The following is an 18,923-nucleotide window of genomic DNA, read 5'->3' on the forward strand; positions in this document are numbered from 1 at the left end:
TGGGTCATTCATCGTACAAAGAAGTGCATCGGCTTTTTATCAGACACCATTTCATGCAGTGATGGCCTTGATTTTGTTTACTACAATGTTGTGCAAATAACTCCCGGTTCGTGGCTTTTAAATAAAGTAATGCACTTGAAGTGTGTACTTGTTTCGTTTTTTACTTTCGAATCAATCGTCACAGGTTAATTTTATTAGACCAGACTGTACAAGTCCATTATCATTCGCGGTAGACACAGTAAACAAAATTGTTTTGTATTTGTCGACGATAAGCTAATCATTCCATTGTGTCACCAAATAAACAATACCGAAAGTGAAAAACATCACAAGAAGCTGAAAACGCGCCAACCTTCAAATTCTTACTTGTCAATTTTTGTTTGACGAAGTAACGGTTAACATATTTAAATTATATTATACAACCTTGACGAAAATCCTTGGACCCCAGAAATGCAGAAATGTTTCCTGTCTCAGAAAATCATTACTAATTGACAGTGACATAATAAAATCATGGCGGTAACATTGACTCCGGCATTGTTGGCTTTTCACCACATAAAAATATTCTTTGAAATTTGCTAGGAGTAACCGTGAAAAAATTCTAGCCACAAGGCGACATCACTAATTAAACTTCTTGAGGTTATCGCTAAATAATTGAAATCTTTTCGTCTATATTTTCATTACGTAACCATTTGGTTATTCATGGTACCATTAGCCTAACCTTTGTTGTCTAAAAATGTTGATTAACTCGTATCGACTACTATATTAATGACTAGGCGTCGACAGATATTCCCAGAAAATATCATTTCAGCCACTTTCAATTCGTGAAGAGTTATTTTGATGCAATTTTCCGGAAAATTGAAAAAATTTCATTCAGATTAGTTGTTGCGCGTGGTGTTAGAAGTGAATCACGGCGCGTTTTAATTGGTCTCATAATAAGAATTAGTGTAACTCTCTCTGGTTAACCCTATTTAGCTTTTCTAAGCAGTTGATTTCATTTTTATTCGAGAATGCAGTACGGCCGAAAGTCGGTCTAATTGAGGCCACAAACATATTATGTCGTGGTAATCTCACGTAACTACGTATTACTTGTAACGGCCGCATTTCCTTTTGGTGTACCTTTCTCCGCTTTCTTCGTTTTGCCACTACTTCGCGGCCATGTAGGTCACTATCTCGTACTTTTACATCCTCGCGGCCGGCTTGCACTTGCTGCAAAGCGCTATACCCTACTCGACTTCTGATCGGTGAAGACGTGTGTGCTTCGAACTCTATGTGTTGTGTTGTGGTGATTACAAAGCTCCATCATTGCGTCATTGCACAGCACCAGGTCCATGGGTCCTGGACCACTTGGGCCGTTGACGATGCCAACATTACCCGCCATGCACCCAGATAATGGATTAATGTTTTCAACACCCCCAGGTGAGTTAAGGGCGTCCAAAAAAAAATTTACACGGGAACTTAAAAAGTGACTGCATGGAAAGTTCTGTGTCTCAAAAGTGTAGTTATAAATAAAGCTTTTGTTTTGTCAAAAAAGCTCAAACTGAGTTGTTCTCATTTCGGGTATTTTTATCTGTCCTAAATGTAATACGTCCAAATTTTACTTTATAATTTGGCTCGATAACTTTTGTGCATACAAAGAGAAAAACAAACAATTGTGACTTAACGCGGCTGCTGACTCCGTGAGCCTTGAATCTGCTTATTTTTATGTATGTCGGTGCAGGACTAGCCGTAAATATTATTTTTAAAACTGCAAAGCGAATTTTTCGACGAAAAAAGAAAGAGTGGGGAGACTAATGGGGTTAATGATAAAATGCTACTGCACGTTGCGCCGATTTATTTTTAAAAGTACTCCCTTGCACATGGTTATAAGTCTGGGCTATTTTTTCCTCTGTTTTTGCCAAAACATCTTTCCGATCAATGAGCAGATCAAATATGGAATGTTCGCGGGAAGAAAACTTGGCCCACTTTTCTTAACATCGAGGTTATACCACTAACCATATTGTCACGCATTGCCAATATCTTTATCTATATTTGACCATAGATACCTGATTCACCTTTTACGGATTTCGGGAGCATCGCTTTGTTCTAATCTTCAACAAGACAATATGTGATCTAAAATGACGTGTCAAATTACACAAATGACATTGATTGATTTTTAAATTCCCAAAGGTCATTTTAAATATCAGAATATCAGAAATGTGGTGGTGTCCCTCAAGGCTCTACATTGGCTTCACTTTTTACTTCGAAAATGACTATACCGAAGATGGAATTAATTTTGCATATTGATTTAACGATTTTGTTTTGATGAAGTGAAGGTCTCGATGACTTTTCCAAAATATTTAACAGTACGCGTCATACGTTTTTCATCATGCTTTCATTTTTTTTAATTAGTCAGATTACAGAACAATAGCTATCAAACTGCTACGTCATTTTTAATTTCAATAATTTAGTATTATTTTATTGCATTGTTTATTGGATTACAACAGTTTTGTTGAAGGAGTTATCTAAAACATTTGTTTTCCTATTCATTTTATCGGTCACATCATTTTATCAACGGAGGCCCAAGGGTGATTTTATCGTGGTGAATCCGCGATGTGCTCTTGAAAAGTTGCGCTTTGCGGTTCAGTCAATGTCAGCTTTCTAGTCAGAATAATGAGAAAGTAACACAATTCTCAGAATCGACAGCAGAAGTAGTTTCCCGTCGATTGACTTTGCCGCGAATTAGCAATGAAATCAGAATCGCTCTGCTGAAATTATATGACATAATCGGTGTTCTTGACTTTCTTAGAAGGTTGTGTGTTACATTAAGGTAAAAGCCGATGCAAATTCGGTTATTTCGTAATAATTATTAATCATGGGCGATACATAACTGAAGGTTGCAATATTCGTAAACTGATTTACAGTGAAAAAACGTTACCGGAAAACTCGCCTGACAAGAGGTCATTTTGATGACCTTGTCTTCTCTTGTTCAGAGGTCAACCTCTTACGACGTTTAATACGCATACTTGTACACATTTGGAATTTTTTTATATTACTCAGATTCACCTGAAAACAGGAAATTCAAACCCGCGACGGGAAATTCTCTTCGGTAATTAATGTAATGTTACGAAACAGCGGTTTTATTATTTTACAAAATTTATTTCTAGAATATAAAGACGTGATAAGTGTATCGTTTAAACACTTCCTTTAGATAAGATTGCTAAATCTATTGTTCTGTTATGCAATGGAGTTTGTTGTCAAAATTCCCCAGTTGCTGTTTGTTGATTATTTTTAGTCATGTGTCACTGAGCGAAAATTGTGTACTGAACCCGTGCGCAGCGCGTCAACCGCGTGCTGTGTACACGCGCCTTTAGAGAGTCAAGGCGAGCTCGTTTCCTTTGTTATGTTTTGCGACAAAGAAGCGCGGAAATTAGCAAAGGTAGTAAAATAAATCTGCAGGAGTTGGTTTTTTTGGCGTCTGGTAGCCTAATTTATGTCATAATCGATAAAGCGGTGTAACTGTACTGAATTTGAGTGTGTGCTTGGTTAACGGAGAAACGGTACCACAATTTGTAATGTAAATGCAAAAATTGTTCTAGCAAATAATTAGTGATAGTAATGGGAACTTTCCTGCTGCTTTCTCCAAGACAAAACATAAAAACATGACGGATCAATAGAAAAAGTAGGTCCTTTATATAGAATACCGGTGAAGGTTTGTTGATTGCGCAATGTTTAAAAAAACTTGAGTTTTTGGGGAGTTTGTGGAAAACAATGGCGATTTAGTAGGGTATTAACCTTTTAAAATCGTCGTGTTTTTCAAACAGTATCTCGCCGTTTATTGTGAGCTATCTAGGAAACCATGAACTTTACTTGTAAATATGATATTTATGCAGTTGCAGTATCCCTAACCTATGTCAACGTAATCTCTTCTTATTTCTGTTATTTTTTTGATGACATTGGCCAGATCTATATAATTTTATTTTTTCGTGATAACTGCTTAAAAACAATTTGATAGTGATTTGAACTGGTAACTACGGATCGATATGTCTGGCGCTCATTTCAACTTTATTACCGAAAGCTCAAAAGCTCTTTCCATTTAAATCATTCACGAGGACCCAAAAACCTGAGATTAACCACCATGAGTACAACAATCATTGTCATCCCCCCTAAATCTAATTGGGGAATCACACGTTATTAAGACACGTTGTGAAATCGATCATTCAATCATGTTTACTCAAGACCATAATGGGATTTTAATTCGATTCTCGCGACGTCAAATTTTAAATTGCAATTATGGAAAAAGCTCGAAAGCTCGGCTTTTTGTTTATTTAACGCGTAGTACCACGCGCTCCTGATCAATTCCTGCGAATTGCATAACGCAACCAAAATTCCCGAAGCACATGCGGTCCCAAAATTAAGATACGACAGGGCACGAGCAGGTTACGTAACTTACGAAGGTGACCTGTCACTGCTCTGATTGGTGAGTCACTGAGGGTGTTGTCCTCCGAAACCCCCACCACCCCCTCCCCACCCGTCGCGACTGATCATGATCAGCACGCGGCCACTGTCAAAGCGCTCAGTGTAGTCAGTGTAATAACGCTCAGTTCTCATCAGTCTCACGTGGAGGTCGGACGTGCTTCCAGTGTCGCGCAACTGTTTGTGTACATTGTTATTGTTCGTCGATCGCTCAAAGTGTTTTTTTTTCCGACATTGAAGGAACTTTACACGTCAACGTTGACAGTTGGTGAGTGTCGATTATTTCGTGTTTTAAACAAATCCTATTGTTTTTCCTCGTTACGGTCGCATGCTTTTAGGTGACAGATACGGTCTAATAATAATATTATTGGCGCCGTCTCAGATACCTTAAGTTAGTCTTGATCTATATCCATAATCAATTTGATTGCAAAATTGTCCGCGCTCCCGGATTCCGAACTTCCCGCCAAAGTTCAATGATCAGAAAAAAATCAGCGTTATCAGTTTCGAGTCATTAGAATTTCTCTCAACGTGATGTAACATTGAGTAAGCCATTTCCAATAACTCATTCGGGTAGAGTGAATCATTTCTAGGTGTTTTGTATTTTCTGATGCAACGATGTTTGTGTGTGTTGCTGGTTATTTTGAATCGTGTTCTTCGGGAGATCTTCGCATAGTCCCGATTAACACGTTAACATTTTGAGCAAACAAAGAGATTAACGAGCCAACAATCTCCGACAAAGACTCAGTTGATGCCATGTCTCGAATAATGATTTTGCAATTACATTATGTAATAAGAAAGAGATAAGTGTGTAGCTCGGCATTGCAGAGCATTCTTGAACTCGGTAGTTCCACTAGCCTACTTCTCCACTAACGCAGAGGTCGGATTTGGCTGAAAATCTGAATATTTTCCAGACTCGTATTTGTTCGGTCAGAAAATGCGCTCTACTTGTTGCAACGTTTTTGTTTCTCGATTATGCTCATTGTAGCGGAACCATAATAAAATTGCGTAACGAAATCAAATACGTACCTATCTTGCGGTAACGTTTTAAATGGGCTTATCAGAGCTAATAAATACGACCATTGCGTGGGCGGTGTCAGTAAAGCGCGTCACAAATCGAAAAGATCAGTACCAAGTCCACGTGCGGTTAAAAATAAAACAATTGTACACACTTGGAGATGTTTCCACGGGTCGATGATTTTTATTCGAATCAACCGTTAGAAAATGACACCGTGGCACCGATTTATGGATCACTTTTAATAAACAACGTCTTTTTTAACGTACCTATTTAATAAGTCGGTCGATTTGGTATATTTAGCACAGTTTCATAACAATTTGTTTTGGAAGATATTTGGCGACGTATTTATGGCCACGTCATCGAGTAACACCGATTTCATAAATTCTAACATCATCCCACTAATTCGCTAAACCCATGCGTCATATTTTTCAGGAAGTAGATTCTTTGTTTCAAAATTTATGACGATGTTTTTGTTTTCGCATGAAAATATAATTACCAAAGCGCGTGCTTTCCTGAAAACGGTACATTGCGTATACGAGAATTTCACCGAAATGAGGGTTGATTGTTTTTTTTAACCATCCCTCAAGGTCCACGCGTGAAGTAGATCACGTTCGATCAAGCTAGCGTTTCCGGACATTTATTACATATTTATACTTATGGCATTGTGAAATCTCGCGTTGCCACCTTCGAACTTAATCACGTGGCAACAACCTCTCACTTCTAATTTAACGCTCCCTGAACAATTGTAACGGCCGACCAGAGAGAATCACTTCTTGGATGATAAGTGGACGCCTAAGTTTAGAGTGTTCTATATCCACCACATGGCTTCTGAATCATTTCCGTTCCGGAATTCACTCGTAACGAAGGGTATTCGTATTTAGGCAACGACCTCTCCAAGGCTTTTGCGGTTAATTCCGATCGGCTCCGTTTAACTATTACCTAGACATGTAGGGTTTAAGTTATGCAGGTATATAACCATCAGTGGCAAGTGAATCGCGACGGCCTTGACTGCACTTGTGGCAAAAACCGGTCCGCATTTTTCCATTAATCCGATTAAACGTCCATGTTTCAAGTCAAAACCAAAACTTGAAGAGAAAATCTGAAACTCATGTTTTTTTTCTTTTTTTTTTCAGATGTATTAAAGCAGCGTATAATGGTTGCCGAATTCGTAGGCCGAGGTCAAAGTGGATCCCCAGTAAATGGTGAAATTCCGCAGTTAAACTCCAGTATGCCTGCCAGTCACGGACGGGAGCTTCTAGCGCCTTCGACGTCTCCAGGCGCCGAGTACGCGCCGCCGTATAACATGTCCGCCGTAAAACACAAAGAACTGTTCTCGCAAAGAAAACAACGCGAATTCACCCCCGACAACAAAAAAGATGACAGTTATTGGGACAGACGGCGTCGTAACAACGAAGCAGCAAAAAGATCTCGTGAAAAAAGACGCTTTAATGATATGGTGTTGGAGCAACGGGTGGTTGAACTAACAAAAGAGAATGCAATCCTGAAAGCGCAATTGGAAGCTATCAAGGAAGAGTACGGGATCTGCCCAGAAAACGTCGTCTGTGTTGAAAAAGTCCTAGCAAACTTGCCCACAAACGAACAAGTGCTCAGTTTGACGAAGAGGCAGAAACTCACCCATCCTGCCAATCCCTTGATGTTCAGCCCCCATAGCCCTATCCCGACACCAGTGATACATCAACCTGTTTTGGGTTCACCACCGCCACAACCCCTCCCGACTCACATCCTTCACCCGCCAACGTCTCACCACGAGCCCCCATACAGAGACCACCCCGAATACCCTCATCCTTTCCCTTTCCCAAACTACCACCATCAGGCCGTACATTATGATTCCAACGACGCCCTCAATTTGTCGTCGAGGTCTCGCTCGAGAGGTCAATCTCCCTTCGAGGTCTCCAGTAATTCAGGAGATGAAAGCACCCCTGTGGCTCTCACCTCCGAGGCTAACAACAGTCTCCCGTTGAAACTCCGCCACAAATTGCATCTCGGCGACAAAGACGCCGCCAACGCTCTCCTTTCCCTCCAAAACATCAAGCAAGAACCTGGCCCTCGCGCCAGTCCGCCATGGGATGCTGAAGGTTCCAGCGATGAGCGCGACTCTGGCATCTCTTTGGGCGCTGAGTGGTCGTCACAAGCTGCGCAACAAGCGGCTGCTACCCTGCAAACGTTGCAGAAGCAGTCACAGCTGCAGGCTATACAAGAGGCCGGCGGTGCTGACTCAGAGACCAAGCAAAGACTTCATTCAGAACTGGTCAGGTTATCGTCTGAAGTTGAACACCTCAAGTCCATGATGATCGGAAAGGAGAAAGATCCTGTGCGACATTAGTGGAATTAGGAATTTGGGGTGACCCGCTATGCTCGTCGTGCGCGTATTTGTGATGGATCGGACATATCAACGCTCAACCGTGAGCTATTTATTCTAGTGTTTAAGTATTTATTCTTTAGTAAGTTTGGAGGACATCTCCACTTGCACAACTTTCGTATCTTAGTGGACTTGCTTTCATTTGCCGATATATTCCTATGGTTATCCCGATTTATTTAACATAATCTTATTGTAATGCATTGTTAGCGCTTATATCGCTATGACTTTGTTATTATTTACGTCAACTGTACTGTATCTGGTTTCGTTTCTTCATCTCATAGGGAATATTGTACCTTTTATTTTTAACTGGAAATGTGTGATTTTTTTTGTAGACTATTATTCTAAGAAGATACCATTATTTATGTATAATATGTATGTATTTTTGTTACAAGCAGCGGAAAGTCCGCTATTTACGTTATGTTATCTCATTATTGTATATTTATGTATCAATAAGACTAATGCTGGACCTTACCTCAACTGATGCAATTGATTGAATCTGTAACCGATTTCGTCCGGCATGAATATTCATCGATATCTTCATAGCAAAGAAAGTAACGATATATTTTCATATTACCAAGCATGTATCCCTCTAACTATGTATTAAATATATTTGCATCGTTTTTCAAATGACTGTTTTTACCCAATTCTCTACTAACTATGTATAATAAAACCACGAAAAAATTTTAATACTTTTATCCCATTTCAATTGAGTTTGCACCTTTGTGGTGAAATTCATTAATCCCATCGATTTTATTGATACCGAGAGGCACCAGGGTTGCTCTCATTCAAACCACCTTTGTTGGTTTTTACAAAACACTGTCGTTTTTCTTGCTTATCTCTACTCGTGACGTAGATGTAATAAATAGAATTGTCGTGTTTTTGTTTACGTCTCATTTTGTAATTTCTTCAAAAATGAAAGTCACTTTAATTCAATGTCGAGTTCAGACTAAAACCGAATGAAAGTGCGCGTTTATTTGAAACTTCAACTTCTGATTAATTATGTAAAGTGAATTTATAGCGGACAATGACAAAGAGAATGGCGCTTCCATATATGCACAAAAATGTTCGCAAATTGTCAAAACTAAAAGACATTATATGTAAAATGAAGGCATTAAATCGGTATGACGGTTATGGTACTACTATCCTCTAATATAAGCAACAATATTTAAAGAACTGCCTCTGTTTTAAAAATAAACCATCCCAATGTAAACACGCCGGTGCATAATTCGCAGGTATTTTAAACACAGATCTTTTGGTGAAATCTTCCAGTTCTTAAAAATTCAAACTGGGATCCTTCGGTGTCTTTTTTATTGGTTGTTGCATAAATTGGTGAACCACATCTCGTCGGCCTCTGTTATTGCGTTCGGTTGTTTATCTGTGACGGGCGCGAGTTCCACGCGCTCCGACCATGACCACGCTCAACGTTGCGCAATACTTAATTCTAGATTTGAGACTCAACATGGCTTCACTGCGTCATGGGTATTTACGATGCCGGTGCGATTCATGCGAACGCTCGCCGAAAGTCACCTCTTGCGACGCGCAGCGAAGTCCTGTGACGCAGCTTTTTACCAATTATCGATAATTTCTCCCCAGAAAAATTAAGACCTGTCAGGACAATGCCAGGAAAAAATCAAAGGCGCAACGGGTTATATTTTAATGAGTCACTCAACAAAAATTGGTAAACTTGATGATTTCGAATGTAAACAGGGCAAAAAAACAAGTGTGGATTTAGAATTCTGCGTAGCAATTGATTCTTTACCATTTCTTTCTGTCGTGGGTGAATGGACTGGGATTTGGTGAGTTTCGCGACCTCAGGACTGGGGCCTCCGACCCTCCAAACATCATATTTTCCAGAACTATTTCGCAACAATACGAATTACGCGGACGTTGTGAAATGTCGCTCGGAAACATGTTCATTATGTAACAACAAGTGGGGTTTCTCGTTATAAATAATTACTGCATACTCCAGATCGGAAGAGCTGCCCCATCATTAACGATGAGTAAATCAATCTACGTACTTCTAGTAATAGTTTCCGTAGTAAAAGTGAGTCAGTTTGAATCCTATGCATCATTTTCTCACGAATTTTCTAGATGGATTTGCCCCTGGTCAAAAAAGCACAAAAAGTACCGAATTGTGAATCGTACACGTAAGTCTATGAGTAAACGTGTTTGTATTGTCAATGCCAACAACTCTAATTTTATTACAATTTCAAAATTTCACTTTTTGTTTTAATCACGCGTGATCGAACCTATGGAAAATTTAGATCTGAAATTTAAATCTCGAACTCAAACTTTAAAATTAGAATTTAAGTTTTAACGGTGTTTCTACAAGTCAATAGCTTCATTGCATATTCTTTTTATGGACCACGTTTATAAAGTTGATCAACCTCAACGATTGGGGATTTACTAGGTTAGTCACTATTCAAACTAAAAATAAAAACGCAATTTTGTTGCCGCCACGAGACAACACCGCCTCAAGAATTTGTTATCGCGGGAAGCTTGACCCAATCGACGAAATCAAGGAAGAGCACGAATATAAATATATTTGCGATAACATTCTTGCGAAACGTGTAGTCTACACGTGGACGATGCTATCTGTGTTTTATTTGAACTAATTAATATCGATTTATTGCGATTTTTTAACTCTTATTTGTTGAAGATCGCAATTGGCGAGTCTCCTCACCTTAATGTGCATCAACATCGCAGCAAACGTGGAAGATGAAGTTGTCAGAGACGCCTGTATCGGTTGCTTCCAGCAAGCATCGACTGCCAATAATAATCAGCCATCATTAACAGATCTGCGTGCTTGTGCAGAAAATTACATGAGCGATACGCGTTACGAGGAATGTTCCGGACAAATAGACGTAAGCATTGATGAGAGAAATGATCAAATTTCTTCGATTCATTCTGGTTGTTTGTTTAAACAATCCCCGACGTAATTTAATAACGTACATAATAACAACAACGTTGTTATAAACATTAAAGAATAAATAAACAAAATTATCACAACGTGATTACTTATTTTGAGAAGCAACAATTTTTTTTAGGATAGTCCAGGAACTGGAGCGTGCGTTACGGGTTACTGCAGGTTCGTAAGTTGCATAAGAAGAATCAATTCCGATTTATTGGTAAGACAGTTCAACGTACAACAATTACAATTTCAATGGTTTTGTAGATAGCGCAGTGTTACGACCAAGCCTCTGCAGACAACGACGCGGGAGTTGAAGAAGAACGAGTCACTTTAGTGAAAAATATAACTTCTTGTATTCTGGCAAGGACGCGCTGTGCTTCCATTAACCCGATCAGTGGTCAACGCCAGACGAGTTCTTTAACCACAATTACGTACGATAAATGGGGAAAACCGAGGACTACCACGACACCTTTGTATAATTCCCTTCAGATTACTCCAGAGGGAAATCTGCGCATCATCCGACTTCCAGGAACCACGGCGGTCCAGTATTATTTTTGTACGGCGCAACCGAACTTACAAGAATCCTCCTGGTTGGAATATTCCTGCTAAATCGTTTTTATAATTATAAACTAATTTTAAGCTCACCTAATTATTTGATAACAACAAAAACTTTAATTTCGAATTAACGAGAACAAAGGATTTTACGTAACAAATAAATGTTTTTCGATTGAATCATCGTAAAAAGAAAAGTTTTAAACCTGCTATAGCGCGGTAAACATTTTGTTTCAAGCGCCATCTAGGAGAGAGTAGCTCAATTTTCTCTCCCTAGTTTCACACAACTGACGTTTTAAATGTCACTAGTTTACCTGTCACACTGACATTTGTAACGTAACAGCTGTTTGAGTCAAGTTCGCGGAAAATCATGACTGATTTTAATAAAAAAGTGAATAATCCATTATTTAATAGTGCTATTACTGGAGGGACTTTGGAGGATTTTTCACAAAATGCGTTGTTACTTCCGGCTAAGGAAAAACCACCGCCTCCTCCTGCGCCAGTCCTTGATATATCCACAGGTGAGAAAAACCCAAAAAAGGAGCACGTTATGACCTTTTGGAGAATTAAAGTTTTCTACCCTTCACAGGGACGCCATCGTGCGCCCAAAAAACGCAGTTTTGGGGTTGTTTATGTTTATTAATAAGATATAATGTTTTTTGGTTTCACTATTCTATTGTTTTTCGATAAAATTACGTCCTTCGTGGTCCTCTATACACAGGTAGATCAAAACTGCCTGTCTGTTTCCGTTTCAAGGAGCAGTGTCTGTACAAAAAGATCAATCCAATTATGATCAAAATCAGTAAAATGACTCCCAGAACTATCGCAGCAATAGCACCAGGTCCCAACGCAGCATCTATAAGAAAATTGAGTTTTATCTGCTTGGTCCTTCTTGGAAAAACTCACGATAAGCATTTATGTGACGAACTCTTCTGTTGTTTTGCCTATCAATAGCTATCAACTTCAAGTCTGGATTGCAGCACGATTCGGTGAAGAATCCAATCACTTCCTCGGTACTTCCGGAGGTAAAACCATTAGGAAAATACATGCCTCTAGGATGAGACGTGACTTGGAGGAGCCCTGAATCATAACACATAAGCGGTGTCTTTGAATTGTAAATTAGGCGGCTACAAAGTTAATTTGCGGTTGTCATGTGGGAAATGGGGGCGATACTGTTTTGATGTCTACCTGACAAACAATTGGGGGTTCTGGGAAGGAACTGCTTTTACCTGAGTCTCTATCTCGAGCTTTGACTTCAACAGTCCAAATTCCAGTCTCGCAGGACCAGGAAGGAATCCCAATACAATCCGTTTGAAAATGGTACTCTAAATCAGGCTCTCTTCTGTCTTCTCTTGTTCTTCCAACATCGACAATCACTTTCTTGGAAGCTGTATCAGTTCCCGAAGCTGTGAAGGTGATGAAGTCCTGATAGGCGCCTGGTCGTGGACTAAGAGTTACTCTAACAGTTGCGGTTTCGTGGGGGCTGATCCACCGGCTACAAATTTTTAGTAATGATGAAATAATACGATGCTCGAATCGAAAATACTCACTACCAAGGATCCATGGACCTCAGGAGGCTCTTATCGTCTCTACATAAGAATCTCGCCAGAATTGGAGAATACCCATTGTTGGTAACTTCAAACAAGAGCTGTGGTTGTTGGTATGGTTGTGTGATAAGTTCTGATCCTACCCCCAATTCAATTGTTAAAGGGGGTAGATAAAAATCCTTTCGTTCTTCATGTCGCACGTACGACATCCTCCGAAAGTCGTTGCCTAGCAAAAAAACATAAACTTCTTGACCTTGTTCTGTGATTAATACCTTGCGAATCCTTCCCGTTAACAACAGCATAGAATGGTTCTTTTGGTACTGTCGCGACCGTGACATTGACTTGTTTTTTGATATTTTCTGTAAGGTGGTTCTCCCAGTTTTTGTCCAGTGTAAACTTAACATTTTTGAATAGAGGTTTGCCGTCTTCGGTGACAAAACTGATGTTGTTGATCGAACCAACATCCCCGGTGAGTCGTAGTGTGACAATTTTACGTTTTTCTTCATTGGTACCTGTAAAAAGAGTAATATGAAGCAAGTAATAAAACTCGCAACCTTTCAACTTGTTTGTTTCTTTACTGCGCAAACATCTTTCTTGCAGTTATTACGTACTTTCGTACACGAGTGAAAATAGTGGAAATCAACAAGGTCAGTGTAACAATGTGGTCCACGATGAAGTTTAACTGATTTTTGCTCGTGCTAAGCGAGCTATAAAAACATTCTGTTTGTAATCCATGAGGTCGTCTTTTTTAATTGCTGCTTTTACGCAACTACAATCATGACGCATCCAGCATCATGTACAAAGTCTATTTGAAATATTTATAAACGGTTAGCGTGTGATTGCCAGTATCAGTAGCGATTTTCTGTACTTTTTACCCGTTAGATTTGTAGTAGTGACCAAAGCGTTTGTTGTTAACTTCGTGTGTGCGAATATTGTAATGTTGTAAAGTGTGCGCGCGTTTCCAACCCGTAAACGCCAAATTCCGACTTCCGGACTCGCCGTAGTATTCAAGTGCACTTCGTGTATTCTGTTTTCTCTGTTTATAAACGATCCGGACGAAAACTGGGACACTTCCTTATCATCCAGGACGTTGATGTGGTAACCTAAAGAAGTACGTTTAGTCATGTAACTTTCTGTAACCTTCTTACCTCTGGGTGTCGTTACAATTCCCCGCGTTACAAAAGGGATTGTTGTAATATAAATCCCAGTTACATCGGAATCTACTGGAAACTCCAGATCGTGATTACCTCGAAGGTTTTTCTGCGATAACAACACCGACTGAAAAACGAACATTGAGCTTTGGTAAATGACTCATCTCACTTACCGCGGATTTAACTGTTTCGATATTTTCCAAAAAATTTTCATAACGAAGTGTGGACATATTACCAAACGGCAAAAACGCGCCGTAAGACCGCACTGCCAACTCCTTCAACAAGGACTCTTCGTGGTTACTACCCGAAATCACAAAAACCTAAAGAAAATTAATCAAACCGTGGAAGCATTACATTTTCACCTTACCTGAATTTCCCTCTTTGCCACTTCTAGTCGCGCGTGTTGTACCAACGCATCGTCCACAATTTCTCTTTTTATAAACACCACAATTCCGCTTTTTTGTGGAACAACGTGAGCAGCTTTCAAAATTCCGAAAAACACCTCACTTTTGCTCTCACCAACACCCAAACTCGACGAGCTTTCGGTTTTTGTACCCAAAAGCTGCTCAAATCGCTGCATGTTATTGTTGGTGGTTTCCAAAATCTCACTCGCACCTGTTGGTCTTAATTAGATGTGGTTATAATAAAAAAAATTACCTGTGGTATTAAACTTCATTAACATGAAATTGATATCGGGTCTTGGTGAGAGTCTGCGGACATTTTTCAAAAAACTTAACGCTTCGTCGTGGCTTTGTTGGACATCGTCTACTAGTAGCACCACAGGGTTGGAAGAAGTGTACTTTTGTAAGAACTTTCGCGCGTTTTTTCCAGCTCCCGCAGAGTCAAAAGACGCGGGGAGGAGGATATTTTCGTGAGTTATACTTTGAATTTGGTAGATTTGTATCAAAAGGAATAAAAATTTTAATTGGAACATCTTAACACTTGAAGACACAAAAAGTGATAAAGATTGACTGGGAGACTTCCAAAAAAGTCGTTGGCTTTTGTAGTGACAAATTGTGGGTAGGAGCGGATATTGTTCAACCTTAACAATTATCAGTCACTATGTAGATTATTACACCAATATTCTACTAATAACGACACGTGTTATTGCTTAAAATTTTGGTTAGTAGAGCAGCGTCCCTTAAGTCTTTTTTTGGAAATAGAGAAAATCGTTCGAGAGTTCAATAGTAAACATGTTGATAAGAAATTGTTATTATGCAACTTGTTTACGCGCGTGGATTCGATTAGTTTTGAATCTGATAATGACAACGGATGATCTGTCTAAGCTGCAGGGTATAAAACCACCAGTTTTTTGTGATATTAAAGGCAGTGACGCTCCAGAAATTCCGTGACTAAAATCGATAAGTATTTCCGAGTATGTGTCAGTCGAAGTACGTCGTGGTTTTTCTTTCAGAGCTTTAAAATTTGGAATCTGTTGGTAGTTCTGTTTTGTGGTAATGTTATTGACGGACAGGGCTACCACTCCTAAATCCCTTGATTGTTTTTTCTGAAGGTTGAAGGTCTCGCGCGTTAAAATAATCATATCAAGGTGCGTCCAGTCGATAATCGACGAACTCTCGAAATCCCCCATTGTATCTCGATCCAATATTGACAGACACTTGTTTATTCTACCTTCATTTTTACGCGTGCGATAAAATAATAATTGCGCATAGTTCCTGTCTTAATAATCGTATTTTTTCAGAGCAAGCTCCACCTGTTGAACCAGATTTCTTCGAAACGATCCCAACAAACATCGATTCGTTTCAAAACGAACCCCAAGTGCCCGAAGAATCCGATCCTCAACGAAACTCGAACATCTCGTCGGTGTTCTCTTCATTTTCTAACATTTTGAAATTGAACCGTGATCCTCCTCCACCTCCAGCGAATGATTTCTTTGCGAGCGCGGCTGGAATTGAAAGCATTCTAGAACAACCCCCAACAAATGTCCCACCAGTTCCGTTGTTTCCAGCTAGTGCCGTTCCTAACCAACCCCCGCAAACTACCCAAGCTCCGGCTAATACATACAGAAGAAGTGGTTTGAAGAGACCAGTTTACGCCCAGATTCCGGGATTGTCGAACGCGAGTCAGCCGCCCCCGCCGCCGGAAACTTACAATTATTTTCAACCCCCGGTACCTCAGGATACCGCGAATCCTAGTTATTTCAAACCGATTTCACCCCAACCTGTTGTGAATGTGGTAACAACCCCAAGCATCACTCCAATTCCCGTGCCAACTCAACAAACTTTTTATAATCCGCCTGTTACTTCGTTTTCTTCAAACTTTCAAAGTCCTGTCATGGATGCGATTCCTGCCAATGAGTTTCTGCAGCCTGGAAACAACGGAGTTCCGACGCTCTCTCCTGAAGTTAATGGGGAGACCGTATCTGCAACTAATGTAACATTGTGGGGGTGAACGAGGTATAATTTTAACGGATGATTTTTAGGGTTCTAATCAAATCTACCGCCCCGTGTACAACCACTGGTTCCACAAGCGAGAAGTCGAGGGTAAAGTACTGTGGCAGCCCTTCTCCATGCTTGACTCTCTTAATTTAGAACAAGCCTTCACTTCTAGTAAGTGAGAGTGTTGTTTTACCAGTCATCCAATGTCAATTCTAGATGATATAGATCCAGATAAGGTGGTGGCTACTGATGGAGGTCGCTATGACGTGAATATTTTACGAAGACAGAGAACTCCAGTGTACTGGAAAGGCTCTTCAACAGAAGTTCGAAGATGCTCTTGGTTCCATAAAGGCAACTCCGATGGAAAGTACATCCCGTACGAAGAAAACATCGCAACGAAGCTGGAGGAAGAATTCAAAATCGCCTTCGAGTTAAATGAATGGCACCGAAAAGTAGAACTCGCCAATGGTGAAACTGTGGTTTTCCACGCTTCTGACGTTCTTGTGCTGTTTCCTCCGACTCAATCCCCAGACGCTTGGGGGAACACCCCTGTATGTCCCAAACTGTTCAAACTAAAAGAACTTAATCAATTTTTGTAGAATCAACTCCGTCCGCGGGTGGTTAAGCGCGGAATGGACGAGTTCGACATCGACGAGGGCGAACCAGCGAAAGTGGACCATCTTTTGTTTTTAGTACACGGAATAGGATCAGTTTGTGATCTCAAATTTCGAACAGTTGAAGAAGTGGGTACGTCTTCCTGTCACTTTTTTAACTTTTCGCTAACACGGTCTTCCAGTGGACGAATTCCGCAGCATTTCTTTACAGTTGGTTCAGTCTCACTATAAGTCATCTTGTGAAAGAGGTCTAGCGAACCGAGTTGAGGTGCTTCCAATCAGTTGGCATGAAGAACTCCATTCGGAGGATACAGGAATTGATCGAAAAATGAAGAGTATCACGCTTGAGAGCATTCCGCGATTGCGCGACTTCACCAATGACACCCTTCTGGATATATTTTTCTATACTAGTCCGATTTATTGTCAGACGATCATTTCGACAGTTGGTAATCAGTTAAACAAAGTTTATGAGCTTTTTAAGCAGAGAAATCCGGATTTTGATGGTGGGGTATCGCTAGGTGGACATAGTTTGGGGTCTTTGATTTTGTTCGATTTGCTGTGTCACCAACATCCGGAGCCCGAACCGGAAGTCCCGGTAGAAGGTAATACTGCCTTTCCTTACAATCGAAAGTTAATTGTTAATTATAGACGAGGATACAATTGCTCCATTGATTGAAAAACCTCCCCCGATGCAACGAAGAATGAGTAAAAGAATCAGTTACATGATGGGGGCTGTGGGAACGGGGCAGCCCCAAATCAACTACCCCCATCTGTTGTTCCAACCTAAAGCTTTATTTGCGTTGGGGTCCCCAATCGGGATGTTTGTCACAGTGCGAGGTTTGGACACTTTAGGTGAACAGTTTGTTCTTCCGACTTGTCCAGCGTTCTTCAATATTTTCCATCCGTATGATCCTGTAGCCTACAGGATAGAATCACTTATTAATTCCGAGTTGGCGAACTTAAAACCTGTTTTGATTCCACACCACAAAGGCCGCAAAAGAATGCATTTAGGTAAAAACTCGCTATTTGTTTTCACCAGCACTCATTTTTTTTTGTAGAACTGAAAGAAACGATGGCAAGAGTGGGTGCTGATCTAAAACAGCGCGTTTTCGACTCGATGAAGACCACATGGAACTCGTTTTATCAACTCGCGATGTTCCATCGCCAAGACCAGAAATCTTTGGAAGCAGAAGTGGATAAAGCGTTCCAAGAACAAATCCGCGAAACTGAGGACATCGAAACTGAAGAACCAGAGCAACCGCCCACAGATTTGAACTTGGGTCTCTTGAATAACAACAGGAGGATTGATTACGTGTTACAAGAAGCCCCGTTCGAGTTCTTCAATGAATACATCTTTGCTTTGACTAGTCATGTTTGTTATTGGGAATCAGAAGACACCATGTTGTTGATTCTAAAAGAAATCTATAGTAGTAAGGATGTTACTGCCGATGATAAGATTCCTCAACAGACTATGAGCATTGAAAGGCCACCACCATCACCAACGTCTTTGAGGTATCAGCAACCAGAAGAAGGAATGGATCCGACTGTTCCTATCCATCGGGATGTTAATTTAGGGCCACCCCCAATGACTGGGTTTGTGAAGAAGACATAGTATCTACTTTTTGAATGGGTGTACAGACCAATAGCGCAGAAGTACGCCCCTTATTTGTTGTACAATAATTGTTATGAGAAGAGTGCAAGGAAGAGAATTCGGCGATAAGTGCTCGTTTTAATATACTATTTTTATATAAATGTTAATTAATTATATACAACTACTTTATGGGTCTGTTTATTACACAACACACTTTTTTTAAGAATTTTGACTTGTTTTTGAAACTACTACAGTGAAACCTGTATAAAACGGAATCGCACCGATGTTTCCGTTGTAGGCAATTTTTATTTTTT

General features: G+C 40.1%; 4 protein-coding genes across 5 annotated transcripts; 3 read left to right on the forward strand and 1 right to left on the reverse strand.

The window, feature by feature from the left end:
* Positions 1-1,234: 1,234 nt before the first annotated feature.
* Positions 1,235-8,051, forward strand: vri (nuclear factor interleukin-3-regulated vrille). Of its 2 annotated transcripts, none has more exons than XM_088047649.1 (2): positions 1,235-1,413; positions 6,598-8,051. In XM_088047649.1, exons 1-2 carry the CDS (start codon positions 1,326-1,328, stop codon positions 7,806-7,808), a joined length of 1,299 nt encoding a protein of 432 aa, XP_087903775.1. In that variant the 5' UTR covers positions 1,235-1,325; the 3' UTR covers positions 7,809-8,051. The 2 variants fall into 2 exon arrangements, with proteins under 2 accessions (XP_087903775.1, XP_087903776.1); XM_088047650.1 differs by lacking the exon at positions 1,235-1,413 and adding an exon at positions 4,518-4,717 and having other exon boundaries at positions 6,598-8,049.
* A 1,592-nt stretch (positions 8,052-9,643) lies between these two features.
* LOC148166948 (uncharacterized) lies at positions 9,644-11,478 on the forward strand. The gene is made up of 5 exons (XM_088047310.1): positions 9,644-9,888; positions 9,936-9,991; positions 10,504-10,708; positions 10,892-10,972; positions 11,020-11,478. The coding sequence occupies exons 1-5, from the start codon at positions 9,841-9,843 to the stop codon at positions 11,362-11,364; spliced, it is 735 nt and encodes a 244-aa protein (XP_087903436.1). The 5' UTR covers positions 9,644-9,840; the 3' UTR covers positions 11,365-11,478.
* A 122-nt stretch (positions 11,479-11,600) lies between these two features.
* On the forward strand, positions 11,601-18,835 carry PAPLA1 (Phosphatidic Acid Phospholipase A1). The gene is made up of 8 exons (XM_088047309.1): positions 11,601-11,828; positions 15,708-16,399; positions 16,449-16,575; positions 16,621-16,955; positions 17,004-17,151; positions 17,201-17,620; positions 17,667-18,029; positions 18,077-18,835. Exons 1-8 carry the CDS (start codon positions 11,678-11,680, stop codon positions 18,628-18,630), a joined length of 2,790 nt encoding a protein of 929 aa, XP_087903435.1. The 5' UTR covers positions 11,601-11,677; the 3' UTR covers positions 18,631-18,835.
* LOC148166950 (uncharacterized) lies at positions 11,936-15,121 on the reverse strand. Its single transcript, XM_088047311.1, has 10 exons — positions 14,663-15,121; positions 14,373-14,620; positions 14,179-14,325; positions 14,003-14,132; positions 13,730-13,957; positions 13,127-13,366; positions 12,858-13,080; positions 12,537-12,802; positions 12,214-12,387; positions 11,936-12,163 (listed from the first exon to the last, which is right to left on the reverse strand). The coding sequence occupies exons 1-10, from the start codon at positions 14,937-14,939 to the stop codon at positions 12,000-12,002; spliced, it is 2,097 nt and encodes a 698-aa protein (XP_087903437.1). The 5' UTR covers positions 14,940-15,121; the 3' UTR covers positions 11,936-11,999.
* Positions 18,836-18,923: the final 88 nt, after the last annotated feature.

The sequence above is a fragment of the Gnatocerus cornutus genome, chromosome 10 (assembly GCF_029298725.1).
Source record: "Gnatocerus cornutus isolate USDA-ARS CGAHR chromosome 10, icGnaCorn1.1, whole genome shotgun sequence".
Taxonomy (NCBI): domain Eukaryota; kingdom Metazoa; phylum Arthropoda; class Insecta; order Coleoptera; family Tenebrionidae; genus Gnatocerus; species Gnatocerus cornutus.

Bases quoted from the DNA above. Each gene is read 5' to 3' on its own strand.
- vri (XM_088047649.1), top strand. From the start codon at position 1,326: ATGGGTCCTGGACCACTTGGGCCGTTGACGATGCCAACATTACCCGCC. The intron at 1,414-6,597 runs GTGAGTTAAGGG...TTTTTTTTTCAG, and splicing joins AATGTTTTCAACACCCCCAG to ATGTATTAAAGCAGCGTATA.
- LOC148166948 (XM_088047310.1), top strand. From the start codon at position 9,841: ATGAGTAAATCAATCTACGTACTTCTAGTAATAGTTTCCGTAGTAAAA. The intron at 9,889-9,935 runs GTGAGTCAGTTT...CGAATTTTCTAG, and splicing joins TAATAGTTTCCGTAGTAAAA to ATGGATTTGCCCCTGGTCAA. The intron at 10,973-11,019 runs GTAAGACAGTTC...ATGGTTTTGTAG, and splicing joins GAATCAATTCCGATTTATTG to ATAGCGCAGTGTTACGACCA.
- PAPLA1 (XM_088047309.1), top strand. From the start codon at position 11,678: ATGACTGATTTTAATAAAAAAGTGAATAATCCATTATTTAATAGTGCT. The intron at 16,956-17,003 runs GTATGTCCCAAA...CAATTTTTGTAG, and splicing joins ACGCTTGGGGGAACACCCCT to AATCAACTCCGTCCGCGGGT. The intron at 18,030-18,076 runs GTAAAAACTCGC...TTTTTTTTGTAG, and splicing joins CCGCAAAAGAATGCATTTAG to AACTGAAAGAAACGATGGCA.
- LOC148166950 (XM_088047311.1), bottom strand. From the start codon at position 14,939: ATGTTCCAATTAAAATTTTTATTCCTTTTGATACAAATCTACCAAATT. The intron at 13,958-14,002 runs GTAAGAAGGTTA...GTACTTCTTTAG, and splicing joins AATTGTAACGACACCCAGAG to GTTACCACATCAACGTCCTG. The intron at 12,803-12,857 runs GTGAGTATTTTC...AAAAATTTGTAG, and splicing joins AGGTCCATGGATCCTTGGTA to CCGGTGGATCAGCCCCCACG.